The sequence below is a fragment of the Manacus vitellinus genome, unplaced genomic scaffold (assembly GCF_001715985.3).
Source record: "Manacus vitellinus isolate BGI_N305 unplaced genomic scaffold, ASM171598v3 scaffold_3_pilon, whole genome shotgun sequence".
NCBI classification, from domain to species: Eukaryota; Metazoa; Chordata; class Aves; order Passeriformes; family Pipridae; genus Manacus; species Manacus vitellinus.
In genome coordinates, this window is record NW_021940535.1 from 27496794 (window position 1) to 27518517 (window position 21724).

The 21724-nt window shown below is 37.9% G+C and overlaps 1 protein-coding gene across 6 annotated transcripts in view; it reads left to right on the forward strand.

Moving 5' to 3' along the window:
• Window positions 1-21724, forward strand: part of ETV1 (ETS variant 1) — a 64637-nt gene that overhangs the window by 25311 nt on the left and 17602 nt on the right. For 5 of the 6 annotated variants that reach the window (XM_029961808.1, XM_029961809.1, XM_018075682.2 and 2 more), the window contains 3 exons: window positions 7398-7527; window positions 9045-9233; window positions 12292-12539. In XM_029961808.1, coding sequence (XP_029817668.1) covers window positions 7398-7527; window positions 9045-9233; window positions 12292-12539 — 567 coding nt within the window. Of the gene's footprint in view, window positions 1-5273; window positions 5770-7397; window positions 7528-9044; window positions 9234-12291; window positions 12540-21724 lie in introns of those variants that run through there. The other variant, XM_018075685.2, reaches the window with a different exon arrangement.

Below are 21724 nucleotides of genomic sequence, written 5' to 3' on the forward strand. Positions count from 1 at the left end.
ATTCAGAATCAATTTTTTTAATTCTCATGACATGTCATCTGAGAACAGTCCATGTAGACTTTGAGTACAAAATCCCACAATTTTGGACTGCCTTATTCTTCACCCCCCGCCTCCTATGCCTTCCCACCCTGTGAGGATTGTAAAGACTATACTATTATGTAGCATTTGTGTGATGAAGTATTCAAGTAGACCTTTAATTGACATGCACAGAATTGTATGCTTTAGTCTGGAAGAGAAAATAAGCAATTTGCTTTATTTTGCAGCACAAGTTCTAAATGTTATTAAAGTGCATTTGTAGTTGCATATTTTCCAGTAAAGGTGACAGATTACTTCAAAGCTGGTATTTTCTTTTTGTTAAACAAGGTTCTCAAATAGATCCATCGTGCCCACGTATTCTATTCTTGCCAGTTGGCTTTGAAAGCTGGTGCTTGGGCTCATCGTTCAGAACTAGCTTCCAAAAAATGAGGTCCCATGCTGTTTCTATCTATTGAGCTGGTAGGGGCTGGAAGGATCTGATCTGAAGCCAAGGCAAAGACTGAATTGATGGAATCATATATAGCAGGTTTGCCAAGTACTGCCCAGTCATGAAGTTCTGCTTTCTGGGAAAGAGCACTGACACAAGGAGTGGCAGAGCTATCCTGAGATTTCCTTCTGTGGACTTAGAGTCAGTCTGCTAGAAAGAACTAGCTTTTTATTGCATGCATTTTCACACATTTATGTGTTGTTCCTTTCTTCTGCATGATGCTTCCCCATTTTCTCCTCAGTTGTACATATTACCTGGAAGAGGAAAAAGCTTTCTGCCCTTTACTACTGTATTACACATATTTTCACCAATGTAATGTGTCATTGCAGAGGCATACTTGGCCATTCAGTATGCTTACTTTCATTTGACTCAGTGTGCACACACACACATATCCAAGCACACACATACAGACGGTTTCAGGTGGATAGTCACCACTTGGTGAGTCTAGATAGAGACCAGTTGTCCTTAGGGCTGAATTCTGCATCTTAGAGGAGTTCTAGTTTTCTAGATGCAAACATAAAATGGAGAATAATATCAAGATCATGCACTTCTTCAGAATGGTACTTGACAGAAATGACAGTGAAAGCTCAGGTCTCTTGTCTGTGTTCAGTTTTTATATAAACTGCCAGGATAGTCTCTGAAACCACAGTGATGATACATATCTGTGTGTCAGATATCCAGTTTGTCACCAGCTTCTTCTGATATCTGGCAGAGAGCAGGACCTAAATGAAATCCAGTTGACTGGAGCTCAGCTAAGATCTGATAGAGTTGACTTTGATAGATCAAATGGTTGAAGAACTTGGTGGAGTCTGTGTAGATGTAATCTGTTCAGCCACTTTTAAATCAGTCCTCAGTCTTCAAGTGTTGCTCATTTTTGCAGCTGTTGTAGTGGTCAGAAACAAAAGGTTTTTTTCCTATTATCTAGACAAGAGATCAACTAGGGTGAAAACAATTGCAGTTCCTGTCTATGCCTGCAGGATCCATGCTTCTGTCTTCAGCTGTTGCAGTCATCTGTATGTGTAGGATTGTAATTCAAAATCACTGGGAACAGTTTAGCTGAAAAGACTTGGTTACCAGCTTTACTGTCTTTCCATCCTGCTATCTCTCTTCATCTATTACTTCTCCAACTTGATGTTTTTATTTCAGTTTTTGTTAGTAAACTAGGCTGCATGCCACATTCAGCTGAGCAGCAATAACCTCTGGAGTATGAACGAATGGTCAGCTGTGTTGAGTACCTGCTTTTGCTAATTTCTCCTGAGCATCCCAAAGTTACCAGTAAAATTTCTCATAGTAATATATAGTGGAATGAAATGGAAAGAGGACCGCTTTGGCATCTAGATGTCTTTGATCAGATACCTGTTAAATGGTTGTTGAAATTCAGAGTGCAGCTTCCTACAAAGGTCTAAAGCTCAAATCATAATGATCTGGAAATAAATAATCAATAAATGCAGAAGGCTGTTGTTTCATAAATTAAATGCACATTTTTGAAACCTCTTCAGAAAATACATATAAAGCTTGGCATTTCCAACTAGAAGGTTATCTAGAAATTTAGTTTTATAGCTCATGGCATCAGATATGCAAATACCTACACTGAACGTATGGATCGAACATTAAGTAACTCTTACAAAAAGAGAGCATTTAAGGCCTCATATGAACCCACAATGTTGTGTTTGGATTTTTTAAAAATGTCTACTGATAAGAGCACCTGGGTCATTGCTATCACCAAAGAGGTAAACTAGCATTTTACACTCCTTGACGAACCGTTCAATAATTTGTTCATTTGAAAGTAGATTTTTTTTCTTATTAATGACTACCTGTTGTACTTACAGCATAAATAATTTGTTTGAATCATCAGGTGAGTGCTATTAAGTTATAGCAAGTGAGGAAAATTGCAAAAACACGAATTAGGGTCCCTGTCCTTAAGTGTATTTCAGTTTGCATTTTGATAGCAGTTTAGAAATGTTATCGCCTGCTTTGTCACAGACATAATTCACATCTTTCTTCGGGCACTGTAAACAAGAGAAATGGTTTAATGGCTCCATAAAAGGCACTCTGTGCTGATAGCTGAGATTAGACCCTTTAGTAATGGATTTTTGTGTGTTGGGGGAAGGGGAGGGCTTGCCAGAGGTAAATGTACTGGAAAAGAATCTTGGAGAGACTCTGATGTATCTGAAATGCCTGCTGTATTTCAGTGTATATTGAAAGACAGATTTAAAGTGTGACAGTGTTGGCTTTATCAGTACAGGGGCCTTTTCTTCTTGCTGTTGAAATTTTACCAAGTACTGTCTTGGGTCACCTCATTCAGTCTAGCACCTGGAGTTGTATTGGTATTAGCTTAAGCATTTTTACATCTCCTGTCTCTTCATCTTGCTGTTGAAAAAATCAAATCCCCTATATGCAAATGTGTTCAATAAATCTCTCAAAACTTACATTGCATATTAATGTGCCAATTGATGATAAGAATGAGTTTATTTACAATATTAGGTTTAGAGGGTGATTTGAGAGCATAAATGTGAAAAGCAGTTCAGAAACAGCATGTTTAGGCTATGACTTTTTGTGACTTCCCAGTTACTTCCTTTTCACTGCAGGTAATTCTACTACATTCACAAATTTAATATTACCTAGGATACATCAGAGTTCACTAGCACAAGCAAGGTGTGGTATAAAATCAGCTGCTGTCAATTGATTTTATGCCATATAGGAAATGCTCTTGATCTACAAGTGTTGATAATAAGACATCTTTGTCTCTTTGGTCAGTGGAATCAAGATTGTCATTAGCCAGTGTCATTGAATTACCAGTACGATTTCATGGCTTTTAAAAATATGTTTAAATCCATTCTTCTTCAGAAAATAAAATCAGATTTTACTTTGTGTTCTGGGCAGGAGTCTGAAGTTTGAAATTTATAAAATAACTTTTTGTTGAAAGGAGAAATTACTTGCAATTTCACGTAAAATATTCATTTCTGTCTGTACAAAAGTGGTACCTCTCCTGTTTCTCAGGCGAGAAGGTACAGATTCCTCTGAGACAAACCAATTACTCCTTTAATTTTATAGTTCTTAAAAAATTATTCTTCATTTAAGTCTTAAACTGGATGTTGTTATGAAGAAAATGTTTTGGGATTAGGCTGTTGACAGATAGCAATGGAGAACAACACTGCTAAAGGAAGGGTAGCAAGTTTCACCGTGTGTTTTTGCACGTTCTATGTAAGTTTACTTTGTGATGAAATCATTGCTTTGTATAAAATATAGGTCTGTACAACAACACATCATGTGTAATATTCAAGCCCTTTTACTATCCAGATATAGACATATTTATACAAAGAGAATATGCATGCAGTAATGTATTATACCTTCATGAATTTGCTACAGATGGTAGCAGTCCTTCTGCTTGCCTTATATCTGCGTGTTGGCTTCAGAGGAACTCCAGACAGGGTCTGTGGGTCGAGTCCTTTCTGATACTGATAAGCCTGACTTTCCCCAGTAGCTGAGGTGTTGAAGCCATTCATCTAAATACACGTTGTAAGATTGTTTGCCTTTCAAGTTTGGAGGTAGTTATCTGTAAGTAATCACTCGGGATGAAATCTTGGCCTTTGGTCACTTCTTAATAAGATCATTAGTAAGGCAGAGTGCCCTTACTTTAATAGGGTTGAGACTCTGTTCTGAGGTTAAGTAAAATGAATTTGCCATCAGGAAGAAAGAAGTGATGAGGAGCTGGTTGTTTAAAATGTCATTTTGTTAATTTGAATGTGTTGGTAGCTTGGTATGCTGCACTAAGATTAGATTGTATAAATAAGCAACACTGCTCTCCTTAAAAGAATAAAATCCAGTTTAGCAAAACAGTGTATGTTTAAAATCTGCTTTAATAGATGCACTGTAGAATGAGTGTCACACTAAAATAAAAAGTGACGGGTGGAGGGTTTTCAGTGATGATACAAGAAGTGCTTTGAACATCTGAAATTTTATTGTTGGAATAAGTCTGTCATCTTCAGCCACACTTAAGATTGTTTGAAAGGTTGAGTAGCCTTCAAGAAAGACCCCCAAAAATGCAGTAAGTATTTTTATCAGGCTATCTTTTTTCCTTTTTGCCTCTAAAAGTGTACACTTAAGGAGTTACAGAAAAAGCTTAGCTTGGTGACTGTGTCAGGGGACTGCCCGAGGAAGGCTTTAAATTTTACAGCTACATTATCTTTCTGGCCGTAGTTAAGATAAAGATCTAATATAAAATCACTTTGGACTGTAATGCTTTCCCTAAATGAAATGAAGGTGTTAACCTACTTGATTTGATACACTTTACCCTCGTTTATAAAGCTGGGAGAAAGGTGAGGTAAACTCTAATTAAAACTACAGCACTGATGCCTTCTAGCACTGTGCCCTGTACCTTGCTAGGACTGTACAGTAAGCAAAATAAAACGTACCTCGCAGTAGAGGCAGCAGGCTGGAGCCGTGTTCAGTGAAAGTAATTTAATTAGTGTTGATCATGACTCCAGATGATGGTGATTTGATAAGGAATAATTTAGTACTTAACAGCCTTTTACATGCACCAACTCCATGTGGGAAGGTAAAGCAAATTGCACAAAATGAATGTGCTGCTTTCACTTGTGCCTGTGCCAGTGAGCTGGAAAACTGCCTGTTAGCAGACGTTCAGGCTCTCAGCGCTGTGATGAAATACCCAGCCAGTTCTCCGCACAGGGCTGTGGTGTGGGAGTCTCTGTACTCCCGTTATTTAAAAATAAATAAGGGAAGTAATTTTTCATAACAGATTAACTCTGAGGAAGTAGCAAAGTAAAAATAAAAAAAAAATAAAAAAAATAGAGCAGCATGTGGCCTTTGTGCAAATATGTGATACTGGCCTTAAAAAAGAGTCTTTTTGCATTTTTGTTTTTATTTTCTGATTCAAGTCAAAAAGATTGCCTACCTTTGCATCAGAACCACTGTCCCAGAGTTGTGGAGCCCACCATACACATTTAATGTGTGGTGTATGTTACTTGACCAAGACATGCAAAGGAGAGTCAGCAGTAAAAGTTCACTAGCAACGTCCTGGAACAAACTACTGGATGTCAGCCTGCTTTGCGATTACAGTGGAAAGCTGACTGGGCTGTATTTTGCCATATTTTTCCATATTTGAGAATATTTTTTCAAGAAGTCCATGTGGTCTTTTTTTTAGTGGAAATTCAGTTTTATTCAGGAAGAATTCTTTTCTTGTGATGTTCATCACTTCTCATCTCTGTTTCCTAAGTTACTGTGGTGTGAGTATGCATTTGCATACCTGTTTTACTGTCTGCTTCTCCTTTCTAATCTTTCCACATAACTCACTACTATCCACCAAATATAATAGCTGAATAGCAGTTTTAGAGAGAATTCTTGTAAGTTTTATGAAAATATGTGTCAAAATAACAGTGTTATGTTGTAGATCTCTCAGCTGAAAGGCAGTAGTAGAAGCTGTCATATAATAGGATATGAGAGCATCTGTTTGGGAATGAGTTCTGTGAACATTGCCCAACCATGAGAAAACCCATGACAAGAGTCTGGAATCTAGATCTTACAATGCCAGAATTTATTGATTCTGATGCTCACTTCTTACACAGTGTTTCATTTATCTCCCCATCGGACACAGGCATGTGTATGCAGGTGCATTAGTATCAGAAAATATACAGTCTATAGCAAATTGTCCTCCTAAGTTCAGGTGCGAGAGAAAAGGGCAAGATGCTACTTGACAGTATATAATAATGGCCTGATTTTGTGCTGAGATTCTCTGTCAGAACTGAGTTTTCATGGAGATGCAAGTGTCTGTATCAGTCTAGAATGTGATGTTCAAACTATGGTGTTTTGGTGACAACATCAAAAATCAGTGATAAAATTGATCTCCGAATTCTAGGCATTTCAGAGTTCAAAAATTTATTTTCAACCTCATTTTATTTAAAACTTAACACGTGTGTTTTCAGGCTCTTACATATCTGTCTTTTAGTCCTTTGTCCTCCTAGCCACTTAGGTTTGTCAATGTCAGGTGAACTTTGAATTTTCTTCTGCTTTAATTTTGGTTAAGGTTGGATATGAGAGAAGGAAAGTTGTCTGACTAAAACTAATTTGCTGGTTAACCTTGTCTTTACCTTTGACCTTTTTATTAATACAGACCAACTTGTGCTTCTAATTAATGCTGAATTTCTGTCACATCCCCTCTGGATTTTTTTTTAGCTTTTAAAAAATATGATTATTTTTTTTTCAATTTGTGTCTCTATCACATCTACTACTGACTTTGACGAAGCCAGGATTTTGTCTTGTGTATTTCTAAGAAAAATTACTGAAGCCATTTCTTCTGAAAATTTTTTCAGATGTTACTTATAATTAAAGACGCATGTAATCATCCACTTTCAAGAGTTCCACTGCAAATTTTCAGGCATTTTGTGAGACAAAAAAGATTCCTGATCTTATACTTAAGGCTGATATATGAGAAATTTATTTTGTAGTCACTTGTGTGGCATTTTTTAAAGTGAACTATGATTGCATTTATAGCTAAAAGCTACCTCACTGCTATTACTTAGAAACATTTGGTGCCTGGGAAGTATTTTGCCTCTGACAACATTTACAGTAGTTAAGCCAAATATAAGTGGGCTGTTATTTTCCTGCTAATGAGATGGGATGCTGGCCATCATTCTATTAAACAGTAAAAGTGAAAATAGCCAATGCAAAGGATCTCTGATGTCTGTTTTTCAGTTGACACCCAAAGAAATATTTGAAATGTTTATTTTCTATATTGTTTTTAGTATTACAATGGTTTAATTAATTATGTGTTTAATTAGAAGTGTCTAGCTTATTTGAGAGAGCTAATTGTTAATATTGTACTTGGGTTTTAATTACATTTTCTTTCTCTTTCCAGTGGCTTTTCATGGTCTCCCTGTGAAAATCAAGAAGGAACCCCATAGCCCATGTTCGGAACTTGGCTCCACTTGCAGTCAAGAGCAGCCATTCAAGTTCAGTTATGGGGAAAAGTGCCTGTACAATGTCAGGTAAAGCAATCCAGGAGCATGTTTGCAGTGAGAACTGCTGATTTGAATGAGGAATGACTAAAGAGTAATAAAACCATAATAGAGATCTTATAAAACTTACCTCTTCAGCAGATAACAGACTGATGAGATAATGCATTAAGCTGATGAACACTGATGGATTTGTTTACAGTTGTATCAAACACTTACATAATCATTTTAAAGCGGTGTTTTTCATCAAAATGCATATTCTCCATTCCTCCTCCATGGGACATAGCCAGAGTTTAAAAACCCCGGGTGCAAGCGTGAAATAGAAGGAAGGAGTGTCTTGTTTTCTGTAAGTTGTAGTGAAAGTACTTTCAAAATGCATTAGGCATATTAGGATAGAGAGATCTGTGTAACAGGCGAGAGACTGGCAGGTCTGAGTATCACATTAGGTATTCGACAAGTTTTGCACATGTTGCATGTGTATATTCCTGAGTGATTACAATTCCAAACAGTATTTCATTAGACTCTGCATCTTTGGTATTTATTCAAAAGCAAGTTGTCTTATTTTATAGGCATAGATGTTAAAAGCTTTTTTTATATATAGGTGGTGGAGGGACTTGTTACCTCTTCATTCTTTATTGACTTTCTTTTGGTTGCATTTTCATGTCACTCTTTCCTTTAGTGTCAGGATTGAAGGATTTCTTATTGACATACTACCAAAACTGTTACCAGTTAAAGCGTTTACATTTAACTTTCTGGATATGAAGAGGGGAAAAAAAAAAAGGAAAAAGAGTGGCACCTCTGCCAGTCATAAAGGAGTCATTTTGGTGTAAAACTCAAATTAAGCCACTGATGGATTTGATGGACGCTAGAGAACCTGAGATAGGAAATGATGCCAGCTTGTGCTTACGATATGCCTAATGTCTGCATTTTTCCTGTTTAGAAAGAGGGATGATCGAAGTGTTCTCAAGTCCATTACTGGTTTGAGACACCTTTAAAAATAGCATCTGTGTATTTGTGGGACCAGCAGTTTATTTTTGAGAGAGAGGAGTAAAAAAACCCTGTCGGTAGAGGCTGCTGACATCCTAGTGTGGGTAGCTAAGCCAGCATACCATTGTTTTTCTAGGTCAGATCCCTTCCCTCTAGCTGTATTGTTTTACTGTCTCACTTTGTGTTTTGTGCAAGCTTTAAAAAAAAAAGTCTTGGCAGGCGGTGCCAGGTCTTTGTGCTCTGGTCCAGGTGCTTCTACTTTTTGTATACTTCCTGTTAGAATGTCACTGTAAGACTGAATCTTTTAAAAATACATTTCTTTGCCCCAGAGAAGAAAATGCTGTGCTGAAACACTTGTCTCTAGCATGATTTGTTGTGTGCTCTTCTCAGTGTAAAGTAGAGAATTCCTCTGCTCCATACTGGTTAATAAGTTAATTGTAATGAAAAGCTTATAAATGTTACACTTGGGGGGATTTTTTCTGGATGTAGGTGCTATGTTGTTTTTTGGTTGTTTTTATTCTGAAGCAATAACCTGACTTGCCTTTCCCTTGCCTTACTAATAGTGCCTATGATCAGAAACCACAAGTGGGAATGAGGCCCTCCAACCCACCGACGCCATCCAGCACTCCTGTGTCACCGCTGCACCATGCCTCCCCAAACTCAGCTCAGACTCCTAAACCTGACCGGGTTTTCCCTACCCATCTCCCTCCATCCCAGTCCATTCAAGACAACAACTTCCCTATGGACCACAGGTAAAACATGAAACACGTGAGGGACCCATGCAGCTGTTTATTGCATGAACCTGTTTTTATCTGCTCTGTTGTGTGATTGCTCTTGAACATTTAAAATTCCAGCGGTGTGTAAAGATATTTACATATATGGTGAGAAACTCAACTTACCTTTTAAACATTATCAAATTAAGAAAGACTTGAAAAGAAAGTCAGTTGTTGGGAGTGTGCTTTGCATGCTTCTGCTCTAATAAAGGCTGTTACCTCCAGGGATTTGTGCAGATCACATCTGAAGGAGGTTGCTAAGGTTAATATTGCTGTTTTGTGCTCTGCTGAGATAGCTTTAAATACCACCCAAGGTTCTCTACAAGCTCTTCTGGAAGTGAAGAAACACTGAATAGACCCCTTCAGCTGCCATAGTCACCATCATCTCTTTGGCTGTGGACTGTGATCTAAGCACGCAGGCCCCCAGTGAAACCAGGCAGCAGTTTTGATTACAGGATGATGGATAAATGTGTTTCTGTATATACACCAAAGTCAAACTGACAGGAGACTGAAATCTCCAGAAGCTAAATAGGTTATGTGGAGAGAGCAGTAGTAAAGATTTTTCAGATGACAGAAAATCTTGTTTTTTAAAGGAACTTGTAAAGAGAATACTGAACCTGTACGTCAGCCCTAACTTGAGTATTTGTAGATATTTGTATACATTTTAGTGTAGTTTCTGTACCCATAACACTTGCCCTGCACAAACTTTGTAGGCTCTTTACAAGATTTCTGCTTTACTCCACTGCAGCTCACCCCTGTCTTTGATATTCATGTTCTTTAGGGCATTTTGCACAAATGCTTCCCTTCTGTAATAGAAAATCACGTATTCTTGTGAAGTCCAAAATTGCTGACTCAAGCAAAAAAAATATTATTTTTCTCTTTTTTTAAAAAAGTACAATTGCAGTGGAAGGTATTTTCCCCCATTTTCTTATTTATTTTGAATCTTGTGTTTGAAGCAAACATGTACTTTATATTTTCATGAAATTCAAATCTTCCCGATTTACAGGGTGATATGCTACTACAATGAGTGTATTTAGAAAATGTCATTTAAACAAATGACATACCTATGTGAATTCATATGTGAATCTATAACTCAGGGCACATTTCTTTGGAACATGTATTGGTGGCATAAGATAGCATTAGTATCTAGTCCATATAGCCCATACATCTTCATACAGAGCATGAGTGTATGAATGATAAGTGGTCCTAACAAGTACCAACAGGAAACAAATCCACTTGTATAAACAAATGGCTTGATTCCATACAAAGCTTCCAGTACAACAAGTATTATTAACTTCCTTTGAGGCTTTGTGAGTGAGCCTGTTTCTTATTTTATCTTCAAGTTGCAATTTTCTGATTCACTCCTTGACAGTTCTTAATGATAATTTCTGCTTCTTTTTTTGGCTAATGAAAAAAGGAAAAGAGGGAAATGAATGCAGTGCCAGTCAGCCTAACTGTTTCATAATACATTTGAGTTTCTAAGTTTATTTTCTGCAGGTGTAGGTGGAATTGCAAAACCCAGTGTAGCAGTGCAGTACTCCTTCTACTGCAAAAATTATATTATTTACAGCAACATTTCGAAAATAAATTTTGTCTCCACTACTACATTGTAATAGTTTCTATCTCTGTAGTTTCCACAGTATTTGCAATTAAACTATGAGAGCAAACATTTGTCAGACCAAGTTACAGCAGTATTATGACAGATGGTAGTAGAGTTTAAATTGTTTCAGAAACATATACTACCTATGAGTTGATAGCCAAGGGTTGTATTGCTTATGCAATCAAACCCCTGCATTGTTCCTCACTCAGAGTTTTCTCTAAAAGTCTGGTTTCACTTGCATGAACTGAAGTTGGTTCAAATTCAAAGTCCAGAAAACTCAGGAACGATAAGGTCTTCATTTTTTTCAGTGTGACAGTGAGAAGCTTCCAGAGAAAGGCACAGGTTACTTTTTTTTTTATTTTAAGTGTATTTTGTTTACAATATGCTATAACAGGAGTAGTAAGCAGTTTCTTGCAAGAATGTTGCTCTGCTGTTGGTTAGTGCAGACACAGTATTACTACAGTGGTGGTTACTACTGTGGCAATCTGCAAGAAGACTTCATGTGGTTCATCAGAGCATGGTGGGAAAATAGCATCCTTGTATTCTTCTGTATGCTTCTAAACCTGCAGACATCCAAGTGATTAGATTTCAGGCCTTTTTGGTAGGGTAGATGGGATTTAGGGAAGAAACAACAAGCACAGGTTCTTCATTTCATTGCATGTAAATGAAGTTAATTTAAAACTGAATTATCTGAGCTTATGCCTACTGAAGAGCATTTGGGAGTAGTGAATGGCAGTGTGGCTTGTATGGATTACTACTTTCATGTGGAAATGACTAAGGGAAAAAGTTAAGGCAGGAGGGTAATTCTTTCTCTTGGCAGAAATTTGTACCCTTTCCTCTTCCTGGGATGCTGACGTTCCCTTCCCATTACAGCTGAAGTGCAGTGCCAACCTTGCCAGGTAGATCTCTTGTGGCACTATCCCTGAGAGGACAGAACAGTGGACTTTTACCCTGGAATGTTTCCAAATGTTAGAGCAGACAATACTCTATTCAAAATGTGTTTATTGTGGTCAGGAATGGTTTTTGTATAACAGTAAAATGGGTAAGAATAAATTAGAGTACCAGCAATATGTTGGTAATACTTGTGAAAGAGCAGAAAACTCTACCTATGCCTCCTTCGTGTTATTGTGGTAGAATGTCAGTCTTTCTACTGTTTTGCAGCTGGTGCATTTCCTGTTTGTCTCTTCTGTTGAGAGAAGATAATGAAAGCAAAGAGGATGTGGTGGGAACAGGTCTTAGAGCTGGTATTAATAGGTGGGATTCTTGTTTCTTTGCTTGTTGGTGTTCTGCCATGCAAGTGATCCTGATGAGAGCACTTGGCATGATCGTAAGCAAAATGTTCGTTACTGAGAAAGTGTTGCAGCCACTAATAATGACCTTTTGGGAAATGAAATGTAGCTCAAGTCCTTTACATGACCTCTCTAACTTGTGTCCTAGATTTCGCCGCCAGCTCTCTGAACCTTGCAATTCTTTCCCACCTTTGCCTCCAATGCCAAGGGAAGGACGTCCAATATATCAGCGCCAGATGTCTGAACCAAACATCCCTTTCCCGCCTCAAGGTTTTAAGCAGGAGTACCACGATCCAGTTTATGAACACAACGCTATGGTTGGCAGTGCAGCCAGTCAAAATTTCCCCCCTCCTCTGATGATTAAACAGGAACCTAGGGATTTTGCATATGATTCAGGTAGGTGAGACTCTCCTTTAGTTCTGCATAGTAAAGGAATAAATAAATGAGTCCAAGCCAGTGCTATTGATATTTTGGTTGTATGACTTGAAACTTGCTCTTTTGATGCTTAAGTCTCACAAATTTTGTCTGAGCTAGCTTAAAAAGTAGTAAGATTGCTACGTAGTACCATGTGACTTGTACCACCATTGCTTGCTCTTTAAAGGATTTCATTTTCTAGAACTCTTATGTCTGGAAAGTGCACAGGTTAAAGAAGCTGGAGAAGAAAGTCAAGGGTACAAAACTGAGCTTTGTTAAGAGGGAACTTGTTCTGTACTATCTCGTCTCTGACCTCTGAATTTGTGTGCTTCATTTTACAAGCTCTTTCATTTGTCTGCCAGAAAGAGAGGACTCTTTCTCCTCTTGCTTGCTTTACTTTAAATCAGGAGGAACTCCACTGAAGTGGGGTTTATACAGCTATAAAACCAATGAGGGAGAAGAATCGGCCAAATTGGTGTCAGCTTCTCAGTTTGTGCATACTGCTGTGTTTTGTGGAGGTACATAATCTGTGATGCCAGGTTGCTGATGTAGAGAATACACTGTTGCTATTAATAATGTTTATTATGATTGCGCTTATAAGGCAACTGGAATGGAGCCTTATTGTTCTACAGACAGTACAAAACAGAGGAAGGTAGTGGCAGAGCCTGCTTTCAATAACTTCTGATCAAAATAGAAAAGATAAGCAATAGAAAGGATAGAAAAATAAATCAAGGGAATAACATTGTAAATGTTTGACACGATTTAAACATAATATTTATATTATGCTTGGGAAAAGAGAGAGAATTAGGGACGCAAAAAATGAGTTCAGTAATGAGTATCAAGTAACAAGGAGAAGAAATCTGGAAAGAAGGAAGCTACAAAACTAGTATGGAGAAATTAAAACACATAGAAGTGGGCTAGGTGAGGTAAATAGTTGATTGGTATGGAGCCAAGACAATGCGATCAAAACATGTTTTTCAGTTTTAGTGTGATTTCTGCAGCTCCTCATCAGTTTTTGCCTCTGTCCTGCTTCGTGTATGCCACACTGTTGAAAAGGAGGGATTTCAGCATGTCCCAACCATGTTTCTGGAGGAGGATGGATTGCTTTCGTACACATGCATACTGAGTTGTGCAGTGGGAATGGGTGCCCCTGTCTGCCTTTTGTCTGACCCCCTCTTGTTTTGGGTGCTGCTGTACACCCAGGGCTCTCCTGCTGGTTCAACCTCTGGCAAGATGCTTTTGCAGTTTATTTCCCAAAGGCTACATGGCAGCTGAGGTGAAGTCTCCTTTGAAATTTTAGCTCCTGACAAACTATCTTGCAATTTGATACAGTGTAGAACGTTTTTTTATTGTCTTTTCTGTAGCTAATTTAACGTTATTTAGTGGGGTATTTTGTATTAGCATTAATGGAAAGTGCTTGTTATAGAGTTGATTTTAGAACAGGGGAATTTTGGAAAGTAGAGATGCTTTTTACTTTCTTAATCTTGACAAGCAAAGAACCAGTCCTTAGGTAAATTTGAGTTAGGCTTATGCAGGAAAGGGACCAGGGCTAAAATACTTCTCCAAGTTTAAATGTAAGACAGGATGAAAAGGAGTTCACATTACAAGGATCAGATCTAGAACTCAACCTATTCATTGATGAAGGATCTGAGATATGTGGCTTTGACAGTTGTGTATCTCTGATCTTACAGAGCAGCATGGGAGAGACTGCCTAGTTAATGTGGCAGTGGATAATAACCGGGGACTGGAGTTTCAGGCACTGCCAGTCCCTTGCAACCTTCACGAGCATTGTTACTCGTTCTGCTAAATTAAAGGCAAAAAAAAGGCCCTTTAAACATGCTTCATATTTGACTTGGAAGTAGGATTTCTTATTGCATACTACTACTTTAAATTTGGGTTGGCTGCTAGCATTCATCTTTCTTTGGAATATTCTTTATGGAAAAAAAACAGTAAATTTAATTCTGAAAGGAAGATGTACAAACTTTTATCCACTCCTGTCATGCCTGGCTTTTTTGTGCCATCAAGAACAACAATTCCACTTTATAGTAATGATGTTCAAGCAAAATTGTTGTTTCTTCTGTAGATGAATGATTAGTTTTTAAAAATGTAATAGCTGTGTAACAAGTGGTCATGAAAAATTAATCTGTTGGTATCAGGAAGTACTTTTATTGGCCTCAGAATCACTGCATTTAAGTTGACACATCTGTACACTCCATAAATTGCAGTCAACAACTGTGGTCTGTTGATATTTTGTCTTGTTACCATCTGTTCTCTAGGAACCATCCTTTTCCATCCTTGCTAAGAGTACATTAAATAACCCCTTAGGAAACATAATGTATTTGACACTGAATCATTGATTTCATTTTTCACCTATGGATGTTCAGAGAAGGAGGAATGCCTTGGTGAAAAGTCTTTTTTTGCATGGTATTTTATTGCAGCTCAGATATTTGAAAAGTTCATTGTAATGCACCAAGATGTTCCATTTGGGATGTTTTTGAAACAGCCTCATAAAAGTTTGTTGTTTTTGTGCACTATTCTTTTATACTTTGAGGGAAGCTGGTGAATGAAAACTCTATTAAAACATGACATTAATTATGACATGGGAAATGGCAGATCAATTAGTTGTAATTGTAATTGCAGGTATGTAATTTCTACTGCAGAATGTTTGAGATAATGGATAAAGAAAAATGTCAACAGTCGAGTCTCTTCCTTATCCATCCACACTTCTAGAAGTCACAGTGCATCATGTATGTTCAATCAGACATTTTCTGCCACAGTTGGTGGGGTTTTTTTCATGGCTGACAGTTGGATATATTTAGTACTTGGTAGTATATCTAGCAACTTTATGCACAAAGATGCAGCCAAGGACGTATTTGAGATTTTGCATCATTAATGAATATACTCCAAAAAGCTTCCCAAAATCTTTGTTTACAAGGCCTAATAGTGGGCATTCCTGTACAGCTAGCACTTCTAGAATTCGGTAATGTATTCAGGTGCTTAAATAAAAAGGCCAAATTAGATATACTTAGTCTATTCTGGGCTTTATTTTTAAGCAGGATCTTCACAGGCTTGATCCTTCCTACATAATGTAGTGTGTGCAAATATACTAAGATATGACTTTAGCTCTGTGTGTATGAATTAATACTAAAGTTTTAAAATGAAAAAATATTAAATTTACGTCTCATATTTTGTTTTGCCAACTTAAAATAGTTATTTTGCTTGGGAAATTTTTGTGAGTGTGTCTTTGGAAACTGAAATTTGTCATACAGTGGTGCTAGAGATAAGTAGAGGAGGAATTATGGCTTGCATATGCTTCTTACAGATAGCTATGAGTTTCTGTGTTGAAATCTAGATAGATTCAGTATTTCCCAAGCAGGTTAGAAGCATTAGCAGATCTGTTCTCACAGTTTCATTTCACAGTAGCCTCATGATTAATAAGCTTGAATGGACCTTAGAAAATTTGGATTCTCTCCCTGTCACAAAATTTTCATCCAATGTACTAGTCACATCACTTAAAGAACAAACTCTACAGACAAAATTATTAGCCTCCATGTCTAGCTTTCTGAAAAGCTCATCCCTGTATTCTTTAAGCCTCACAAGCAATAAATACCTTGTGTTGGCATGTGAGAATGGATGGGAAACTGCCCCTCTGTTGAGAGACAAGCGTAGGCAGAGACACACATCAGATATATATACCTGTTTATTTTGGGTACCCAGTTAGACCTGGATAATTTTTAAAGAACATTATGTACCACATGTGTTCAAAGCATAGCTGCTAGGGACTTTCTTTGTATTTCTAGGTGAAGAAGTATGGGAACATCAGATTAGGATCTCAGTGTAGGCACAATAAAAATAAGAAGTGCATAATACCAAAAATCTGGCAGAAATAATGTGGCTACTTTGGAAAACCTCGTTGGGGGTTGAATGGGCTTTGTTGGGGCCTAAAATTGACCCTTCAGCTGTATTATCTTTTCCTTTCTTGAGAGCTTCTGCTTCGTTAAGTACACAACTTCCAGCCCCTGTAACAAATTAAGCAGGGCCTCCACCTGTAAAGCTGTTTACAGCATGGCTCTCCCTTCCCCAAACAGTTTTGACCTGTGCACTGAAGGCAACAGTGCCAAAGCAAAAGGCTTTATCATAATTCATTTGCAGCAAAGGAGTTGTATCAGGTTTGTGCAGGAAGTTTTTAATTGTGACACATTAACTTCCTAAGTTTGCTCCTATATGGAATGTTGTTAGCATTCTAATGATCGGGAACAGAATAAAATGCACAAGTCCTTTCAAATACATGATGTGGTGTTTCTTGAAAGCAAATCAATGCATATTTATGTGGGAAAAGGTCCCTATAGCACATTCTTTTCTAGGCATCAGCTGAAATATTCCTAAATTTGGAAGTTTGCAGAATAGCATAAAGGAAAGCGTTGAATTGAAATTTCAATGGGAAAAAATAATTATTTCTTTAGAGTATATATTTTTGCACATTGCCTTTCTTTTTTCCATTTCTTTTTTAAACAACAGTTGGATATTCTATTGTACTTTTGAAGGCAAAGTTTGGACATTTGGAGATGTTAATATGAAGAGAAAAAGGAAATCTTAGCCGTCAGTCAGAGTCAGTGCAGGTTTGCTTTTTCCAGGATATTGTCTAGTGCTTTGACCAATGCAGCATTTAAAGTGACACAACTCATGGTGCTTCTACTACTGTCTTTGATTATACTGGTTAATTTTTGTACAGTGCTCTGAAAACATAAAGAGCTGTGTGAGTGCTAAGTATTATTACTATAATTTTCCCCCTGGGAGTTTATTTCACAGACAAATACACTTCACAGTGAAGAAATATTTCTTGATCATAAGCCTAAATTTTCTCTTTGATCAGTTCCACTGCCTTGCTCGTAGCTACACCTCTTCGTAAACAATTTCTTGATATTAACGTACCACCTCTAAATCTCTGTAGATGGTTTGCATGGATGCTCTGTCAGTGTGGCTTGTTGACATCTTGGATCTTGTTTATAAATCCTCCAGCTGCATAATCTTTTCCTCTGATTTTCTCTGGGTTTTCTTTCCTTTTCTTTTTGTTATTGTTGTTGTGTCAGGCTGCAAAAATTTGCAGTATTTGAACACAGTTTTATAAAATGCTCTGTGAAACAGAACTTACTCCATCCTTTTCCTGGATATGGTGCTTTAGTATACACATCACAAAACTGCATCTCCTTATGACCTTAAAAAAATTCTTTTACGCAGAGGTACAATTGTTCTGAATGAAAATCTGGATGGCATAAAGGCAAGAGGGGAGAAGGGATTTTGCCCTTCAGTTTAAGAAGTCTCCCCTCCTCATTTGTAGATTTGCAGTTTTCCCTGTGGTTTAAAATATTTCATCCTTGTGTTTCAGGAGCTTGTCTTTGCTGTGCTACTTCAGTGAATGAGTATGGATTTTGTTCGGTAGTTAAGCTGCACTGCACTTTGTACTTGCTCTAAAAATACGTAAACAAATCTGCTGTTGGATGGTGTGATCGTAGACAATAAGAGCTTCTGAGGGGGGAACTTGGAAAACCTGGACTTCAGAACTTTGCTATGAAAGGCAGAATTTTAACTCTTTACTTGCTTCCAATCTAGCTGATTTTCTCTATTCACTAATTCTGTCCGAAATAAATCTGTAGTTATAATAGAATTCATTTTGTAATGTTATCTTCACGGACAAAGGAAAACCTGAATACCAACTTAATGGGAGTGTATAGGCAGGAGACTGTACATGTATTTTTGCTTTCAAAGCAGACAATATGATCTGAAAAATTGTCCTGCAGTCCCTGTTTTTCAAAGAAATGGATAAATATCCTGTAAATCTACAGTTACAGTAAGTGGCACTGGCTAATGATTTGATTTGAGGATTGAGAGCGCAGTCTGGATTTACTCTTTGTGCATTAACGCAGGTCAAATGGACACAGGCTGCATTTTAAATCAGTAATGGAAGGCTGAAGCCTGCCTTAAACCAATCACATCAGCCTTGCCCAAGACCGATTGATCCCGAGAGACTGAGCACTGTGAGCATAGCTTTTATATGAATGGACTCTGTGCAGCCTGAAGTTTCATTCATAAAATGGATGCTGAAAGGAAAAAAAAAAAAAGCCAACCCACACACACCAAACCCTGGAATGTCCATTTATGTGAAGCTGAAGGGTGTAGTGTTCCCTCAGCTGCTGCCTTTGCCAGTTGCCTTAAAGTAATGATTAATGCTGCTTGGCCCTGCCTGCCTGCAACCTGACACCATTTATGGCCTTGGTGTGTTTCTAATGTATAGTGAATGAGAAGGCTACATTCTCAAATCAGAAACATAAACAGGAACTGGTTGGTCTGAATTCCATTCAAATATGTCACTTCAGCCGTGCAGTGTTTGTCCAACTTCAATTTTACAGGCAGGGGATGGGGTGGGGGAGAAAAAGCAACACAGACATTTTTGCAGTAAGATTACCAACAAAAGGAGCAAGGGAGAAAGAAAATACTGCTGTCTTTTGTTGAATTCAAAAGAGGGTGATGTTTAAGATATATTTTACAGTTACTGGGGTTAATAAAAGCAAATACATGATTTTAAAGTATGCTCAAAAGATCAGCTCCATGTGGAATTTCAATTCAGAACTGAATGTATGAGCCTTTGTTTTCCTGTTCTGCTGTATAAAAAGTTACACATCGCCTAGACAGGCTGTTGACATCTGGTCTCACAAAATGCATTAGATGTTGTCATAGATCTAAAAACCAGAGTTGTGGAAAGGAAGCTGTTTGCTTAAGATTTTTTTTCTCTATGTTTGTAATAATTCCACTTAGACATGAGCTGGTGGGGCCAAATCTAATTCTCTGGTAGGTTTTTGTCAAGTGAGGTATAAGAAATTAAACTTAACAAATTTTAGTTAGCTATTTTCTCGAAGGAAGTGTTTGTGTATATCTAAGAGTGCAGATACTTGTAGATTTTTTTTTTTCCCCTGATTGCTGGTGCAAAGGCTGGTGACAGAGAAAATGATGAATAAAACCTTCCATCCTGAATGTTTTTAAATTGCATCATGATTTGGAAAAGATTCCTTAATTTTTAGATTGATTTTTAGAGTAGATGTTGTCTGTTTTCACCCCTGTAACTTCAGTGCATCTACATTTCTCATGCTGAACCTGCTACTGAAAAAATAATAGTGCCTTTTGTATTACCAGGGCTTTACCAATTCGTAGGGCTCGTTGTCATTACATAGCTTCTGAGGGGATAGTGCTTTTAAAGGTGGTTGAACTAAAACTTGATCCACCAGCATTTGAGTAGTGTAAGACACTTAAGCAATTCCTGTATAAGGACATTGTAATTAGTTCAAGTATTTCTATCTGACCGCCTCATTTTGGAGAGACTTATGAGTTTTAATCTAAATGTATTCTGCAGGTGTAAAAAATTCTAGGCTTCATGATCCAAAACAATCATTTGGTACTTCTCCCTGCAAAACATAGATCATGCATTTATCTTAGTGATACCTCGTGCTGCCTTAACCACTTGTTGCACTGTAGTTTGAAGAATTGCCTTTCTTGCCTAAAAAGGTCCTGTTTTCTGGTGATTTCAGTATTACTCTTCATCCTTGAGCTGGTCAGAGCTTCTCAGTGGGAAACAGCTGCTTTCCACCAGGCAGCTAAAAGTGTTTCAGTGGTGGATGAAGCGCTCCTTTGTAAACAGTTTGTCAGTGCTCTTAAAAATCCATGAACAGAAAAGTTACTTGCAGTGTGATTGTGATGTTTTAAGTTTGATGCCAAAAGTATGATGCGTTCTAGCTTGAACATTTTATTTTTAAAAGGCTACTTTTTTCTCTGCACTTGGTAAAAATCTGTCCCACTGCATCAAACAGCCGAGAAGTGCAAGTAAGCACTTTGTGAAGCTCTGTAAGGCACCAAAGGGATGACTGGTGTGTTCTCAGAGTGTGTAGCACAGGGTCAGGTTGATGCATGTGAGGGACACCTGGGAGCCAGGTTAGTCCCAGCTGCCTGAGAGGCTTGTGTGTGCCCTTCTGTACCCAACAGCACAAAGGTAAAGAATCTGTATGTGCTGCATGTCTGTGGGAACACAAGGGACACATGTAAGTCTATCTGTATAGATATACAAACTGTGAATTGATGAAATAGGAGCCAAAACTCACATAATTACTTTTCAGACCAAAAGAAGAATTAAGGAAGACAGGGTGTAAGTTAAATTTTGGGACTGCCATTGGAGTCACTTGAGAGTTTTGGAAAACAGCTCCTTTGAGAAGTTTCTTTTGGGAACCACTTTTAATATTATTTACTTGGTAATAAAGTGTAAATAGAAAAAGTAGGCAGGAAAACAGTAAGAAAGTTCCAGTTTTAGTGTTATCACTTTAAGCATGCAGGGAAGTAGGCATGTTTGATGAACTTGAGTGACTTGTTCACAAGCTCCCTGAATAAGGCAGCTGCTCTCAGTACACTGTAGTGTTCACCTGAGGTGCCACATGCAGAGTGACACCAGGCAGGTAGTTAACTTCTTACTCACCCTGTTTCAGATGGCACACGCCTTGTAAGCCTCCGTCTCCACATCTCTTCCTCTGCACATGCACGTACATGATGCAACACCTCTGTATCACACTGTGCTTTGTCGTGTGCACGTGTCTGTGCCTCCAGATCTTCAAGTAATGTTGATAAAGTGAACTAAAAAGTAATTCAGAGTTAGAGTGTTACATAACAACCTGTCCTTCAGTTAGGAAGGCTGTGTAGGGTCAGAAACAGGAACAAGAATAAATCGTGGTTCACGTTTCAGTTCCTGCTTTGCTCTGCTCCATTCAGAAGAAGACAGTCACTTCACCTTCTAGAAGACAGGCAGTCACTTCATCCCTTTGCCTGCAAAAGCTCTGTGTTCCCTATGTCTAGCCTGATTAGGACACAGGCTGAAATTCTGGTTTTTTTCTGTGCTAGGTGAGATTGTGGGTCTGAAGTCTGGTCCTTATCTCCTGAAAACAGTCAGAAAAGACAATTTAAGGATTCCTTACCTGCTTTGAGTTATACAGAACTGGGAAAACCTAGCCCTTCCTCTTCTTCTCTTCTCTCTTTTTTTTTCCTATTCTGTTGTCATTCTGACATGATAATTAATACGAAATACTACCTTACTAAGGGACCACTCAAGTGTCTTACTTGATAATGAAACTTAG